This window comes from Pelodiscus sinensis, chromosome 32, assembly GCF_049634645.1.
Source record: "Pelodiscus sinensis isolate JC-2024 chromosome 32, ASM4963464v1, whole genome shotgun sequence".
Lineage (NCBI taxonomy): Eukaryota > Metazoa > Chordata > Testudines > Trionychidae > Pelodiscus > Pelodiscus sinensis.
In genome coordinates, this window is record NC_134742.1 from 10226576 (window position 1) to 10242921 (window position 16346).

The window sequence follows — 16346 nt, forward strand, 5'->3', positions numbered from 1 at the left end:
GGAGAGCAAAGGGGACCCTGAGCAAATGGGCTTGCAGGCTGGACTGGAGGCAGATCATCACCCCTATGGGGCAGTGGGGGAGGAGTTCAATGCTGGTTACAAAGGTCCTGGTGCTTAGTGCAGGAGGGTGTGTGGACAGGCATCCGCAGAGCAAAGGCCGTACCCACTGCATCGCTGCAGGACCAGGGCATGAGGCCTGGGGTGTGCGAGGAGCAGACTGTGAATTGTTCTTCCATTCTAGAGATGCAGATTTGATGTCCCCGTGCCACGGAGCGGTGGGATGTTTTCGCCTTTTTTCTTTTTTTACGTAGTTATGAGTTGCTGTTTAATAAATGGCATGTGTTCTGAGCACCATGCAATGGGCAGGGAAGTGTCCAAAGCGAAGCGAGCACCTCACCGTAATCACAAGATTGGGGGGAGGGTCGAGCTCACTGGGAATGATCAGACATCCCTTGTCGGGCAAAACTTTTGTCACCCCTGCTTGGATTCCGATGTTCAAACATATTTTGCAGTGTCTCAGGGTCACCTTTCGGCCAGGTGGAGCCAGCAGCAGCCAGGGCTGGGTTCAATAGCTAGGACTTCCTTTCCATTGATGCCCCACAGAACTGGCTTGAGCCTTGACTCAGTAACTGGGGAAATTCACATACCACTCCTGGGATCCACCTGCCACCTTCTGGCCACGTGCCACACCCCTTCACCAGCCACGTGCCACGCCCCTTCACCAGCCACATGCCACGCCCCTCCACCTGCCACCTACTGGCCACGTGCCACGCCCCTCCTCCAGCCATCTACTGGCCATGTGCCACTCACCTCCACCAACCACTTACTGGTCACATGCCCCATGCTTCCTCCAGATACCTACTGACCACATCCCATGCCCCTCAATCAGCCACTTACTGGCCATGTGCCCTACCCTCCACCAGCCTCCTATTGGCCACGTGCCATGCCCCTCCAGCAGCCACCTATTGGCGATTTGCCATGCCCCTCCACCAGCCACCTACTGGCCACATGCCACATCCCTCCACAAGCCACCTACTGGCCCCGTGCCATGTCTAGTACGTGACTGATGGAGGGACATGGCATGGGGCCAGTAGGTAGCTTGTGGAGGTGTGTGGCACATGGCTAGTAGATGGCTGGTGGAGAGGCATGGCACATGGCCAGTAGGTGGCTGATGGAGGGGCCTGACCTGTGGCTAGTAAGTGACTGGAGGAGGGGTGGGGTACATGGCCAGTAGATGGCTGGTGGGAGGGCATTGTACATGTCTAGTAAGTGACTGATGGAGGGACATGTACAATGCCCTCCCATCAGCCACCTACTGGCTATGTGCCATGCCTCTCCACCAGCCACCTACAGGCCACATGCCACACCCCTCCACAAGCCACCTACTGGCCACGTGCCGTGCCCCTCCACTAGATGCCTCCTGGCCATGTGCCATGCCCCTCCTCCAGGTGCCCTACTGGCTCTTTGCCCCTCTCCTCCACCAACCACCTACTGGCCAGTTGCTGAAATGTTTTCAGGTGCCCCATTTAATATTGATGATTTCAGCTGGGGAGCCACAGTGCTAGAGCACACTGGGCAGCCTCTTGCATCCAAGCCACTGTCCCAAGTAGATTGAATACTTACACCTCAGAACCAGCAAGTCCAGCTGTGCAGGGTGGGACCAGGCTCACAAGGGAGTTTAAATGAACTCTTCCACTGCACAGCGGGGAGGTCCCGGCGCTTCTTCTGCGGAACCCGTCACACTTTGAGCGTTGCCAAGTCTGTGGGACCCTCCTTGGCATCTGCCCCAACCACTGGCTTCTCTGGGCACAACAGATGCCCCCCGCCCCGCCCCTAGCCCTGGAGGGGTCCAGTGTAGACCAGGCACTGACAACCTAGGAGTGAGCCTGGGGCTCTGTTCACTGTGGTGCGGGGGGGGGGGGGGGACTGACCCACAACAGCGGTAAGAAGGAGCTGTGTTGGCTGCCCCACTGCCCACTCAGGTCTGGCTTAGGTTGGCCCCCATATCAGGCAGGGCGGGAGGCACGCGGCCGACATGGAGCGAGAGGTGCTGCGAGCTGGCCCGTGCCTGGGCTGAGGGTGAGTGGATGAGGCCGTAAGCTCATGCCTCACGTCACAGAGGCGTCCACTCGGTTTTGCCCCCCCAGTGGCCTCCTTTCTGATGGGCAGGGGGGCGTCACTTGGGGCCCAAACTGAGTGGACAGAGGCAGGTGAGTGGCAGGGAGCTGCAGCGGGCGCCCCGTGGGGGATCCAGGCAGCAGAGGGGATCTCTGGGTGTGGAGGGGGCAGACACGAGGGGACCCACAAGGGAGGGGCAGAGGGCCGGGGCCAAGCTCCGGCAGCGCCATGGGGCAAGGGGGCAGAGCCGGTAGCTGGGCCCAGACCTGGCAGCCAGTGAGTAGGGCTTGTCCCGGCTCCCAGCGCCCCCTGGTGGTCTCGGGGTCTCCCTGGGACAAGCCCCATAGAAACCCCCCTTCTGCCCCTCCCCGGGATCTGGGCGTTTCCTTTCCCTCTCCAGCCGCCCGCCCCTGACCCTCCGTCTTCGCTGCAGGCTGCGCCCAGAGCGCCGCGTCCAGGGGAGAAGCAGCCGCCAGGGGGCAGGGTGTGGGGCAGGAGGGGGGCTCAAGGAAAGTGGCGTCTCGCTAGGACCCAGCAGCAGCAGCAGCAGCAGGCGCGGGGGGAGCGATCGCTGGCTCCGGCCCGGCCGCAGGAAGCGACTCGCCGCCGCTGCTCGCGGGGACTCTGGGGCCAGGCTCCGGGCCGGATCCCCGAGCCCCGGCGGGGGCTGCTGCGGGGCCCCGGAGCCCGGGCTGCAGCCGGGAGGGGGAATCTCCGGCCGGGCCAGTCCCGCTGCTCCCTCCCCAGGAGCCTCTCCCCGGGCAGCGCCCCCAGCCCGGCCAGGCCCTGCCCGGCCCAGCCCCTGCCCCAGGGCGGGCAGCGCTTGGGGGGCAGGTAAGAGAGACCCCCCGGGAGCGGCGCCCCGGTGCCCCCGGGCTGCAGGGGGAGGGGTTGGCCCCGGGCTGCTCCCGGCGGAGCTGGCTGCGAGTCCCCGCCCGGGCCCGGGGCAGCTGCCGCCAGCCTGGAGGGTCCGGGGGCAGCGACACGTGGAGGGAGGAAGGGGGCAGGGATTGCGCCGAAGGGAGGATGGGGCGATGCAGGAGCAGGGCGGGATTATGGGGCTGGGGGGAGGAGGCTGGAGTGGAGGGACTCTGGGAGGAAAAGGGGGTGTGTGTGGGGGGGGGGGAGGCTGAGAGAGGGGGGAACTGGGTGGCCGGGAGCACGAGGTGGGTTTGTGGGGTAACAGCATCACTCCTGGCCCCACTTCGCTCTGCTTCACCAGCGCCTGGCACGGGGGAGGGGGGAAGTAGAAGTTTGGGGGGAAGGGGTAGATCAGGGGCGGGGGCAGAACAGGGCTGGAGGGGGTGGGTGGAGCCTGGGGCAGAAGTGGGGGGGTTGTCCCTGGCCCAGCCCCTCACTAGGGTGCCCCCCACCTGGAGGCAGGCAGAGGCGTGGGGATGGATATATTGGCAGTGGGGTGCCAGGATAAGGGTGGGGGCAGGGCAGTGGCACCCAGTAACCATGGGGGGGGGGGTTGGCTTTAGAAATGGTCACACCCACAGTGGGGGATGGGCAGGGGGACGGTCCCTCCCGAATTTGGCCCGGACGGTAGAGTTCCACCCCCTGGCGAATGGCTCCGAAGCTGTATTTGTTATGCATTCCCTGGGCAGGGCTGAGATGAGCAGTGAGGCTCCGCCCCTTTCCCCAGGCCCCGCCTCCGGTCCAGGCCAGAAGGTAAATCTGGGTCATCATAAGCCGGAGTGGGGAGCCCTGACTGCTTTGAGGAGCCTCAGACTCCTCTCTCCTCTTGCTCGGGGCAGGCCCATAGGCCAGGGGATGCTCTGGGACATCACAGCCCGACTCGTGGCGGGGCTCCTGCCCGTGTGCCGCTTGTGCCTTTTGAGATGATGGTCGCTCTAGGGATACGGGAGACTTCCTCTGAAGGGCTGAGAATTTACAAAACAAATATCCACCCAGAACCCCTCCCCCTGCTCCCACTTTCCTATTTGCATTTAAAGACCATCTCTGATGCCTGGGTTCAGTGTCCAGCCAGAGCAGGGGTGGGCAGAATACAGCCCTCCAGCTAGATTTGGCCTCCCACGTATTTTCCTCTGTCCTGCCATGACCCTCTGCGCTGGGGTCTGGAGGAAAATATCCCATGATGCAGCAGGGCGCTCAGGCAGCCTGCCGTGGCCCCAGCCACACTGCACCAGGAAATGCCACGGCTGGAGGCTGCTCTCCAGCGTGTCTCATGCATGCTCCTTGGTTGATGGGGGCCGCAGTTCTCCTCACCCTCAGCCCTTTTGTCACAGTTCCCTTTGGCTGGAAAGCAGCCCATGGGAGCTTCAGGGGTGGTGCTAGTGGGCAGGGTGCAGTGCTGCCCCTCTTCCCCCAGGGGGCGCACAGACAGGCTCACCCCAGCAGCTGGCAGTGTGAGGCCAGCATGGCACCTAAGCTACTGGCCTGAGTGGCCCACTATGCCGCTGGTAACCCTGCAAGCCAAGCCCTGCCCCAGGTCACAACCAGCTTCTTCACCCAAACTCCGTCAAGGCCCCATTCCTCATTAATATAACAGAAAAGTGCGGCCTGTGACCAATATTCTTGGAGCGGCCCCCTCCTTGCAAAAATTGCCCACCCCGACTCAGAGTCACTGCAAGCCACAAAGAGGGGATATTGGGGTTTGGTTTGGTTCAGTGGCGGTCAGTGTGTTCGGTTCGGGTTCTAGACACCCCAAAATGGTTCTGTTAGCAGGCAGTGCCCCAGAAGTGGGTTGGGAGGGAGCCCAGTGGCTTGCTTCAGCGAAGAATTGAATTTGGGGCATGGGGGTCTGCTTCAGGAGGGACAACAGAAGGCTGGAGCTGCGGGGACGAGAGAGAGGAGGCTCGTCTAAGGGGAACAAGAATTGAGCAGCCTTTTTCCTTGAGCTGGAAGAGTTATTGTTAATTTCTGGGACCAGAGAACCCCCTCTCCCCATGTCTTCTGTCCCAGCTCCCTCCCTCATCCTGCGGGCTACCCCTTCTCTTCTTCTGCTGGGGCAATCACATGTCTGGCAGGGATGTGAAAATCTAACCATGTAAACAGTTAACATTCACAGCTACACGCAGGTTCCCGGTATGCATGAGGAGCTGGTTTAAAAGCCGGCTCCCCGCACACTGGCTCCCAGGGAGCCATCAGCTGTCCCATGCTACTTCCTTTCATACAGAGGCAACAGCAGGAGGCAGGGGAGTGAGGAAAGCAGGAACCTGTATGCAGGGGGAGCTGGCTTAAAAGCCGGCTCCCTGTTCACACCGGCTTCCAGGGAGCCATCTGCTGCCCCATGCTGCTGCCTTTGATACAGAGGCAGTTGGGGGGGAGAGGGGGAAGCGGGGGAGGGCAAGCAGGAGCTGGTATGTAGGGAGAGCTGGTTTAAAAGTGTGTAACTGCTGAAATGTTCAGCGGCTACATGGTTTCTTAAGTACACACATTTTAACATTCCTGCTGCCTAGTAGGGATGTAACCTGGTAACCGGTCAGCCTCACCCTTCCTGGGAGATGCTAAGTGGTTAACTGGTGCCTGGCCCAGCTGGAGCAATGGGGTGGGCGGGTTAGCTGGTTAAACCCATGATTTAACCGGTTCCCGTTTTAAATGGGGTTTTACATCCCTACTGCCCTGGTGTTATTTTGTTGTCTTGTTTTACAATGGAGGGAAGAGCAGAGCAGGTGTTTAATTTGATTGTATCAATTAGGGAGCGGAAAATGTGCTCCCTAATTGAGCATTTCCCCTCCCCCGAGTTGGGTACCACCTCAGGCTGACTCAGATCAAAATGAGGCTTCCAGTCTGGTTTGCAGCTGCAGTAAAAAAATTCCGGGTCAGTCTGGTTCTCTGGTTTTGCTCTGGTGCGAGGCCGGGGGAGCAAATGAAACTCCCAGCTGCTGAACCGTCTCTGGGATCTTGCCAGGACAGCCCAGACAGGCTCAGTCCTGAGGGGGGGGATGCTTCAGGAGGATGCAGGGGCCAGGGCGGCCAGTGGGTTTTAACGGGGGTCCTCGTGCGAGCCGCAGGGAGCGCCCCATCCCCAGCACTCCCGGCATTCCTCAAGGGAAGGGGCAGAAGCCAAAAAGAGGCAGGGTGGGAGCTTGGGGGGAAGGATGGGCTGGGATCGGATCACACGCTGCTGCCGGAGCGGGGCCTCCCTCTAATCTCCAGGCCACCTGGACCCCGTGTCCCCATGAAGCCTGGGGCCCCCCCAAAGCGCAAAGCCTAGGGCAGTTGCCCTAGCCCAGCGGTTTTCAAACTAGGGGGTCTGACCCAGGCCTGGGGGGTGGAATGTTGGGCGCTGGGTCTCCTTGCTGCAGGGGGATCAGGTGAGTAGAGGGGGTGCTAAGGCAGCTCCCTGTCTGGCTTGGCACCGCAGACTGTGCTGCGCCCCAGAAGCAGCCGGCAACAGGCCCGGCTCCTAGGTGATGGGACCGTGGAGACCCTGCTGCAGGCTGCTTCTGGGACCCAGCAGGGTCTGCGGTGCCAGGAGAGGCAGGAAGCTGCCTTAGCCCCCCGCTTCCCGGGAGCCGTTCGAGGTAAGCCCCTCTATCTAGCGTGTAGTCGACCTGTGGAACTCCTTGCCAGAGGAGGCTGTGAAGGCTAGGACTATAACAGAGTTTAAAGAGAAGCTAGATAATTTCATGGAGGTTAGGTCCATAAAAAGCTGTTAGCCAGGGGATAAAATAGTGTCCTTGGCCTGTTTGTCAGAGGCTGGAGAGAGATGGTAGGAGACAAATCGCTTGATCATTGTCTTCGGTCCTCCCTCTCTGGGGCACCTGGTGCTGGCCACTGTCGGCAGACAGGATACTGGGCTAGATGGACCTTCGGTCTGACCCAGTACGGCCGTTCTTATGTTCTCCTGCCCCAGCCCCGACCCCCGCTCCAAAGCTGGAGGCCACCCCAAAACTCCCCTCCTCAGTCCCACCCTGATCCCAACTCTAGTTCCATTATGTTGGGGGAAAGGAAGGGACCATTATACTGGGTCGCGGCATCAATGATTTTCTTCAACTGGGTGATGAGAAAAAAAAGTTTGAAAACTGCTGGTCTGGTCAGTCCTGGGGGGGGAGCTCTGAAAACAGAAACCTAACCATTGGCGGAAGGGGACCCAGGTTCTTGAATCCCGGTGGTGCAGGGAGCGCCAGGGGCCCTATAACTTGCCACGTATGGATGTTAGCGCCATAGATCTCCTTGGGACAGGTCCCCTCCCCACCCCCCGCCGGCTCTGCATAGGGAGAGACTTTTACTAAGGTCCTTTCTGTGCCCAGCTCCTAAGCCGGAGCCTGCAGGGGAGGGGAGAGCCCTGGAGGAAAGGGCTGGTGCCGGGCGGGGAAGTGACTCTTCCCAAAGGGGGCCCCTTTCAGGGATTTGCAGGTGAGTTTGCACCGGAGGAGGAGTCTCCCCATGTGTCTCCGGGGGTCCCAGAGCTGCTGCCCTCGGGGACAGAGCCAGGGTCCCGCCGGAGAGCCAGCGCCTGTGGGAACAGACCAGTCCCCCATTCTGTGAGGCAGAGGGAAGGAGACAGGAAGGGGAAGGGTGAAAGTGAAAGGGTGGCAGGAGCAAAAGGTGCTGAGGGAGGTTCCCAGCTCCCAGCCCTGCCTGGAAACATCCCTGCATCCCCTTGGAGAACCTGACTCTGCTGGGAACAATGGGAGGAGCTGCGGGAGGGAACGCCGGATCCTGGCCCGGCTGAGTCCCCGCGCTGCTGGGGGGAAGGGCTGCCCAATGTCAGGGGACCCCCCAAAGTGGCTCCTTAGCTTCTGCTCTTTTCTTTGTTGTAGAGACTCCATCCCTGGGGGCGTTTCAAAGTGCCTGAGGACTGGCTGGCTGACAGGTCCGTGTTGCGATATGAGGGTTTTCCCAGCCGGACAAGAGTCCAGACCATGTGTTCAGGGGCAGGGACTCGGGGGGAGACAGGGACTCAGGCCCCTTCTGACACCTCCCCCATCGCTCCTCTCTCCCGACAGGCCCAGGAGACACATCGAGAGTTCGCTCTAGAGCGCCCGTCTGCCAGGGGCCGGGGCCAAGCAATGGCCGGGATGGAGCCAGCTCAGGTAGGGGGTTCAGGGAGCTGCGGGGGGGCAACTCCTGTAAAGGGGGAGAGGCAGGAAACGCACAGGTTGAGGCATGTAGGGGACAGGGTCTGAGAAACCTGCTGGGACACATTGAACCTGGGAATGATTTTCTCAAAAACAGCCCGTGGGTGGGGGAAGGGATAATTTCCCCCATTTCTGAACCAGGAACCATCCCCTAAAAACTGCCCAGACTCCCACTGCAGAAGTCTGACCCCACGGGGCTGCTGGGAAACACAGAGGGAAGCTGCCGGGATTCCTGTCCCCGTCCCTGGCTCAGAGCTCGGCTTCCCGCCTCAGCCCGTGGCTGGCAAGCGTGTGGGGAACAAGAAGACCCTGCCCTGCCTGCTGGGGGCACAAGGAGCTCTCCCCTTCTCCCAAACCTGCAACCTCCTGGCTGCTCTGAGCAGGGTGTGGGGGGGATTCTACTTTTCTGGACCATGACTAGCAGGATGGTGGCTGGGGCCGCAGGCAGTGGGTGAGGGACTCTTGTTGTTGCAGATGCGGGTGACCTTCGAGGAGGTGGCTGTGTATTTCACCCAGGGGCAGGGGGCGCTGCTGGGCCCCGCTCAGAGAGCCCTCTACAGGGACGTCATGCAGGAGAACTACGAGGCGGTGACCTCGCTGGGTAAGGGCGTCCCGTCCTCTTGGTTATTGGAAGTAGTGGGGCTTGCGTGTCTGAATCCGGTCAGTCGGATTGGGAGCAGGGGTCCCGGGGTAGGTCTACACTGCAGGCTTTTTGTGCAAGAACAGCTGCTCTTGTGCAAAAACTTGCCAGGTGTCTACACTGCATGCGTGTTCTTGCACACGTAAATTGATAATATAGCGTTGGAAAAAAGGGCTTCTTCCGGAAGAGTTATTCCTCTCCCCACAAGGAATAAGCCCTCTTGCGCAAGAGCTCTTCCACAAGAGGGCAGAGTAGACAGGCAACATGAATTTCTTGCGCAAGAAGCCCCTATGGTTAAAATGGCCATCAGAGCTTTCGTGAGCAAGAGATGCTCTTGTGCAAAAGCACATGGCAGTGTGGACTTGCTCTTGTGGATGATTTTTTGCACAAGAACTCTTCAGCAAAACTGTTCTTGCACAAAAAGCCTGCAGTGTAGACATAGCCTCAGGGTCCACAACTCTTGCATGGGAGAAACTTGCCTCTTCCTGCTCCGTTTGAGGGATCGGGGAGTCAGAAATTGGCAGGGGTTTAATCCCTGAGCTCTGTGTGTGTCAGCAAGTCCCCCAGAGCACACTCTGCCCTGAGACCTTGTAGTGTGGGTATAACAACCCTCTCTTCTCCCAACCCCAGATGTCTGTTGCTCCCCAGGGATCCGAGTTACCATAATCCCGTTTACGGTCAGGTTAAAGTCAGGGAATGTTCCTAGTGACAGATACTCTCCCAAAACTCCGTGTGCCCCGACCGTGCTTGATTTCAACCCCCCTGTGCAGGATTCCCCATTCCCAAGCCTGAGCTGATCACCCGGCTGGAACATGGGGAAGAGCCATGGGTCCCGGACCTCCAGGCCGACAAGGAAATGGAGAGCCTGAAAGGTACCCACACAGGTGAGAAGTCAGTGAAACAGAGACAGAAATATCTGGTTAGTGAAGGGAGAAGCCGGGATTCCCTAAATGGGCTGTGAGCGAGAGCCCCCAGTTCTGCCCCACTTCACCACATCCTCTGGCAAGGAGTTCCGCCAGTTGATAGTGCCCTGCAAGTCAGGGCTCCAGTCAGCAGGCATTGTAGCATCAAGGCAAAGATCAGTCACAGCTTCCCATCCATCCTGTGAGCTGGCAGGAATTTCCAAGAATTTCAGTCAAAAAAGCAAACAGAACATTAGGAATCATTTAAAAAGGGATAGAGAATAAGAGACCATCTTATTGCTTCTCTCTAAAACCATGGTACGCCCACACCTTGAACACTGCGTACAGATGATGTCACCTCAGCTGAAAAAAGCTACATTGGCATTGGAAAAGGTTCGGAAAAGGGCAACAAAAACGATTAGGGGGTTAGAACGGTTCCCATATGACGAGAGATTAAAAAGACTTGGATTTTTCAGCTTAGAAAAGAGGAGACTAAGGGGGGGGGGATAGGATAGAGGTCTATAAAATCATGACTGGTGTGGAAAAAGTGAATAAGGAAAAGTGATTTACTTATTCCCACAATATAAGAACTAGGGATCATCAAATGAAATGAATAGGCAGCAGGTTTAAAACAAACAAAAGGAAGTTTTTCTTCATGCAGGGCACTATCAACTGGCGGAACTCCTTGCCAGAGGATGCGGTGAAGACTTGCACTTTTAACAGGGTTCAAAAAAGAGCTAGATCAGTTCATGGAGGTTAGATCCATCAATGGCTATTAGCCAAGATAGGTAGGAATGGTTTCCCTAGCCTCTATTTGTCTGGAAATGGATGACAGGAGAGGGATCATGTGATAATTACTTGTTGTGTTCCCTCCCTCTGGGGCATCTGGCATTGGCCACTGTCAGCAGACAGGATCCTGGGCTAGATGGACCTTTGGTCTGACCCAGGATGGTCGTTCTTATGTTCCTCATTGACTTTCCTTCCCTGGGAGTGTTTGGGTGGGATGTGGAGGCAAAATCCAATTTCTCATCCTCCCCAACAGTTATTGTGTAGTACGTTACCCCTGTGTTATTCTGCTTTCTGTCTTCCCTCCTCCCCCCGGCACAGGCAGTGACTCCTGTCTGGGTTTTCTCTCTCCCAGGAGGTGATGGGATAGAGAGTGAGAACACGGAGGAAAGTCAGCAGCAGGAAGGTCCTGGGAAAGTTGAACTGAAGGAAAAGTATTTGGGAAGAGCGGAAGGGAATTTTCCCCAGAACTGGGAAGAGGGGAATGCCTGGGGAGATCGACACAGGTCAAAGATGCAGCTGAGAAACTATCCCAGGAAGAAACTGGATGAATCCATTCAATGTGCTGGAGGATGTGTGGATGCCAATGAAACCACAGTCAAGCAGAAAAGTCCCAATGAAGAGAAACCCTACAAATGCCTTAACAATGGGAACAGATTGTGTTTCAGTGCAAAACGTACTACAAGTAGGAAACCCCGCACAGGACAGACATGCTATAAATGCTTAGACTGTGGGAGAAGCTTCAGCAAGAAGTCTTCTCTCGTTCTACACCAAAGAGTGCACAAAGGAGTGAAAACCTGTAAATGCCTTCAGTGTGGGAAAAGTTTTAGTCAGAGATCACACCTTATTGCACATCAGAAACTGCACAAAGGAGGGAGACCCCACAGATGCCTTGAATCTGGAAAACGTTTTAGCAAAAATGTATCCCTCATTAATCATGGGGAAATCCATACGGGAGAAAAATCTTATAAATGCCTTGAGTGCGGGAAAAGTTTCAGTCTGAAATCAACCCTTAATAGACATAAGAAAACCCATTCAGGAGAGAAACCCTATGCATGTTTGGACTGTGGGAAAATTTTCAGTCAGCGCTCAAACCTTAGTCAACATAGGAGAATCCACACAGGAGAAAGACCGTATAAATGCCTTGAGTGTGGGAAAACATTTGGTCAGAGCTCGTATCTTATTAAACATAGGAGAATCCACACAGGAGAGCGACCCCATAAGTGCCTTGAGTGTGGGAAAACTTTCATTCGTGACTCACATCTTACTAAGCATAGGAAAATCCACACAGGTGACAAACCCTATGAATGTATCATCTGTGGGAAAAGTTTCATTGAGAGAACAAAACTTACTAGACATCAGGCAGTCCACACAGGAGAGAGACCTCATAAGTGCTTGGACTGTGGGAAAAGCTTCACTCTGAAGTCCCATCTTACTATACACCAGAGGCTGCACACAGGCGAGAGGCCCTTTAAATGCCTTGAGTGTGGGAAAAGCTTTAATCAGAGCTCCAATCTTATCACACATCAGCGAACCCACACAGGAGAGAGACCTAACAAATGCCTTGAGTGTGGAAAGACTTTTAAGCACAGTTCATCCCTTATTAATCATAGGAGAGTCCACACAGGAGAGAGACCTTATAAATGCCTTGCGTGTGGAAAAAGTTTTATGGAGAGTTCATCCTTTACTAAACATGGGAGAATCCACACAGGAGAAAGACCTTATAAATGCCTAGAATGTGGGAAAAGTTTTGTGGAAAGTTCATCTCTTACTAAGCATGGGAGAATCCACACAGGAAAAAGACCCTATAAATGCCTGGAGTGTGGGAAAAGTTTCTGTTTGAAATCAACCCTTAATTCACATCAGAGATCCCACACAGAAGAGAAACCCCATAAATGCGTGGAGTGTGGGAAAACTTTCAGTTGGCGCTCGACACTCCTTAAACATCAGAGAATTCATAAGGATAAGAAGCCACAGAAATAGCTTGACTGCAGGAAAAGATTCAGTTTGCCTTTACCCATCAGTGACAAACTTAACGGACAGACCATGAATGTAGGGAAAATTTGTTCGGTGCTCCCAGAGTATCAGACACCCACAAATCCATGCAGGGAAGTGATCTCGGAGAGAATTCTCAGTGTGGAAAATGCTCCAAGTGGAGCTCACACCATATGGGACATCAGAGACTTCCCCTGCAATGCAGGGAAATTCTCTCAGGGACCTGACTAGGGCTGGCCATGGTGATAGACCCATCCCCTCGTTCCCACGCACATCAGGGGCATGGGGCTCCTGCGGATCCAGCAGCAGCTGGACAATGACTCTGTGGCTCTGCCTGCTCTCAGCAAATCCCCATCAGCCCCTCCTCCCTGCTGCAGCCCTAGTTGCTGAGCTGCTGAGGTGGGGGAAGTGAGAGAAATTCCTCCAGATGTTCCCTCTGCCTGGCTGAAGTCCGCCCCCTCCATCTCCCTCTCCCTTCCCTGCCAGGATGCCCCTGCCATGGAGATGAGGAGAAGGACACTGGGGCCAGGGCTCAGCTTCACTCTGGACACTTGTCCCCATCCCCTGTTTTCCACCATCCACTGTGTTTGACTTTCCTACTGACCTGGGGCTGTTCCCTGCAGGGGGAGTGTCCCTAGGTCTAGTAACTCCTCTCCTACCTGAATCTCTTAGGATGCTGGGATCTGGGGGAGTCAAATATTATGGGACCAGGGCGATAGGTTCTGGGGAGGAAACGGGAGTGAATGATGGGGGCTAGGAGAGCTGGCAGCTGGGGCTATTGAGTATTTGGGGATCAAGGAATAAGAGGCAAGGGAGAGCACAGGGGGAGCAAAATGCTGCTTCTTCTCCCTCTGCCCCCTAGGCATTCTGAGAGCACCACTGAGAGGGGCTGATTCCCACGAGGCCTTTGGTGGGAGGCTTGGAGATCCCACCGCTGCCTCCACCAGCATCAGTCTCCGAGCGGGTGTCGGGTAGGAAATGCAGCACTCTGATCCCTATGCCAGATGTTCTTGGGTAAACATCGTGAGAATTTCGCATACAAAACTAACATTTTTGTCATGGATAGTTTTAGTGAAACTCACGGACAGGTCATGGGCCATGAAGAAAAATGCATGGAACGCCAAGACCCATCTGTGATTTTTACTAATAAAATACAGGACAAAATGGGTAGGGGGTAGGCTCCACAGCTCATCTTTGCTGTCCTGTGACAGCTGAGCAGCTGGATGGGCCCGGCAGTGAACTCTCGGGACATGTTCGATATGGGGGGGTTCCTCAGAGCCCCCCCACCATCTCTGCCATCTGGGAACTGTGGTGTACCCCTGCAGTAACTCAGAGCTCTGGGGCGCATCTGTCAGCTGCAGTGTGTGGCGCAGGTACTCGAAGTTGCCAATAGCTGAAGTTTCCGAGGTCTTTGGAAGTTACAGCTTCCGTGCCTTCGGCGAGGGGGTAGGAAAGTTGTAGCCTTCCTGATGTGGTCTGACTGTCTCTGATTAGCAGAGTGATCGTTAATCCTTGAGTTCCCCCTTTGGGGTCAAGGAACCCCCGCAGATAGTCTCACATTTCTCCAGGTCTGCTGAAAAGCGTTGAGTGTTTGTAGCTTTTCTCCCTTATGGGCAAGAATTCTTAGAATCGTAGAACACCAGAACTGGAAGAGACCTTGAGAGGTCATTGAGTCCAGTCTCCTGCTCTCAGAGCCGGACCAAGCATCATCTAGACCATCCCTGAGTGGTGTCTGTCCAGCCTGCTCTTAAATATCTCCAGTGATGGAGATTCCACAACCCCCCTAGGCAATTTATTGTAGTGCAGTGTTTCTTAAACTTTTTAAGACTGAGGAACACCAAACAATTTTTTTATGCGAAAAACCAAGGATTTTTGGTTGAGAGAGAAAAACAAAAGGATGTCGGGGCGGGGGGGAGAGGGTGTGTGTGTGGGAGGGGAGTTATTGAGGGGAAAAAAGTACTGCAGTATTCTGTGTTGCGGTGACAGAAACTCTCTTTGCTCCACTCACCCCACACTGATCCCTCTGGTGATGAATCCCCACGCGCCCCATGTTCACCAGTTGTGTATGATTGTGAAATATTGTGCACAAGGCATGCCTGGTGAGAAACCATTGGAAAACGCATGATCTGCTGCATACTATGCCAACAAAATGTCAAAGGGTGAGATTTGATTGTATGTTGCTGAGCACCTATCCTCCACAGGCCCTGATGATACTAAAGGGAGGGAGGGATGGAAGCTGTCAAGCGGGGGGGGGGGTGTTGCATTGTGGGTGTGGTGGGGGTAAAAATGAGTTGAGGGCTTTGTTAGTTGCTGTCAGCCAGCACCTAGTGGTGCGACCCCTTCCCAGGGCTGGGTGGATGGGTTCTGACAGCAATCCATCAGCTGTGAATGCCAAGGAATGGACCAATCAGAGGTGTTTCTGAGCTGTAGAGCCTCTGTAAACCCCCCCCCCCCCCCCCCCCCCCCCCCAAGATTTGCTGTGGTGGGAAAACCTCGCTGACAGGATTAAAAAAAATAATTAAAAAGAAGCTCTGTCCAGGGAAACGTGGTGGTAAAGTTTGTTGCTGAAATATGTTGTAATTCTGGGGAAAACTAAGTCTTCAGAAACGATGAAGGACTGACAGTTGGTGTTCGATAACTACAGTCTGAGCGTCCCTCTGCAACAGGAAGGAGGCGGTTACATAAGAACAGCCACATTGGGTCAGACCAAAGGTCCATCTAGCCCAGTATCCTGTCTGCCGACAGTGGCCAATACCAGATGCCCCAGAGGGAGGGAACACAACAGGGAGTCCTCACACGTGATCCCTCCCCGGTCACCCAAAGAAATTTACAATTCATCAAAAGAACAGGGTGGACCTCACTGATGAAGTTGCCTGACCTCATGAATCAGTGAAGACTTTTCGGCTACGTCTACACTGGCATGATTTTCCGAAAATGCTTTTAACGGAAAAGTTTTCCGTTAAAAGCATTTTCGGAAAAGCGCGTCTAGATTGGCAGGATGCTTTTCCGCAAAAGCACTTTTTGCGGAAAAGTGTCCGTGGCCAATCTAGACGCGGTTTTCCGCAAAAAAGCCCCGATCGCCATTTTCGCCATCGGGGCTTTTTTGCGGAAAACAGTACTATGCTGTTTACACTGGCCCTCTTGCGCAAATGATTTGTGCAAGAGGGCTTTTGCCCGAACGGGAGCAGCACAGTATTTCCGCAAGAACACGGACGCTCTTACATGAGATCGTCAGTGTTCTTACGGAAATTCAAGCGGCCAGTGTAGACAGCTGGCAAGTTTTTCTGCAAAGTCAGATGATTTTGCGGAAAAACTTGCCAGTCTAGACACAGCCTTCTGGTATAAAGAGGATGAGGAGGGGGAGTTCTCTGGCTATCTCTATCCCCTCATCTCGTCTCAGCACAGCAAAATCACTTGAAAGACAATAGATCGCTGAGTTGGGGGGGAGTGGTCCTATCTGGAAGGCTTTCCAAAGAGTTTGGGTCACAAAAATTGGGTGAGAGAAACCCTTTTGCTTGTGAGGGTACATCTGTGTGCCAAATCTAAGTGGACCTATATGAGGTTGATTTACAGCTGCTACAGTAATTCCGGTGGTCAAAGTACTGCAGGGGGTACCTCTTGATGGTGCTGCAGGCACTGGTGGATTCACCAATGTCCGTGTGGAATGGTTGGGAAGGGTGCATGATGTGCATAGCTTTAGAAACTCCCGCCTCTGCAGAAAGATGTGCACGGGAACTTTTACCAGACTGGAAAATCGGAATCGGATCCTCAGCAACCCAGCCTATCCCCTTGCTCTCATGGCAGCCTGGACTGCAGTACGGGCGCAATTCAGCTGCAGGCTGACCAAGAGTA

At 55.3% G+C, this 16346-nt stretch overlaps 1 protein-coding gene across 3 annotated transcripts; it reads left to right on the forward strand.

Annotated features, from left to right (window-relative positions):
* Positions 1 to 3451: 3451 nt before the first annotated feature.
* Positions 3452 to 14395, forward strand: LOC102443530 (uncharacterized). Of its 3 annotated transcripts, none has more exons than XM_075913896.1 (5): positions 3452 to 3792; positions 7854 to 8126; positions 8646 to 8772; positions 9582 to 9695; positions 10855 to 14395. In XM_075913896.1, the coding sequence occupies exons 1-5, from the start codon at positions 3580 to 3582 to the stop codon at positions 12480 to 12482; spliced, it is 2355 nt and encodes a 784-aa protein (XP_075770011.1). In that variant the 5' UTR covers positions 3452 to 3579; the 3' UTR covers positions 12483 to 14395. The 3 variants fall into 3 exon arrangements, with proteins under 3 accessions (XP_075770011.1, XP_075770012.1, XP_006134212.2); XM_075913897.1 differs by having other exon boundaries at positions 3455 to 3792; positions 8040 to 8126; XM_006134150.4 differs by having other exon boundaries at positions 3457 to 7906; positions 8040 to 8126.
* Positions 14396 to 16346: the final 1951 nt, after the last annotated feature.

What these genes read in the sequence shown, in the direction of transcription:
- LOC102443530 (XM_075913896.1), top strand. Translation starts at nt 3,580, where the DNA reads ATGGGGGGGGGGGTTGGCTTTAGAAATGGTCACACCCACAGTGGGGGA. An exon ending in CCTCCGGTCCAGGCCAGAAG is followed by an intron (nt 3,793 to 7,853) that starts GTAAATCTGGGT and finishes TCTTTGTTGTAG; the next exon opens with AGACTCCATCCCTGGGGGCG. An exon ending in CGAGGCGGTGACCTCGCTGG is followed by an intron (nt 8,773 to 9,581) that starts GTAAGGGCGTCC and finishes CCCCCTGTGCAG; the next exon opens with GATTCCCCATTCCCAAGCCT.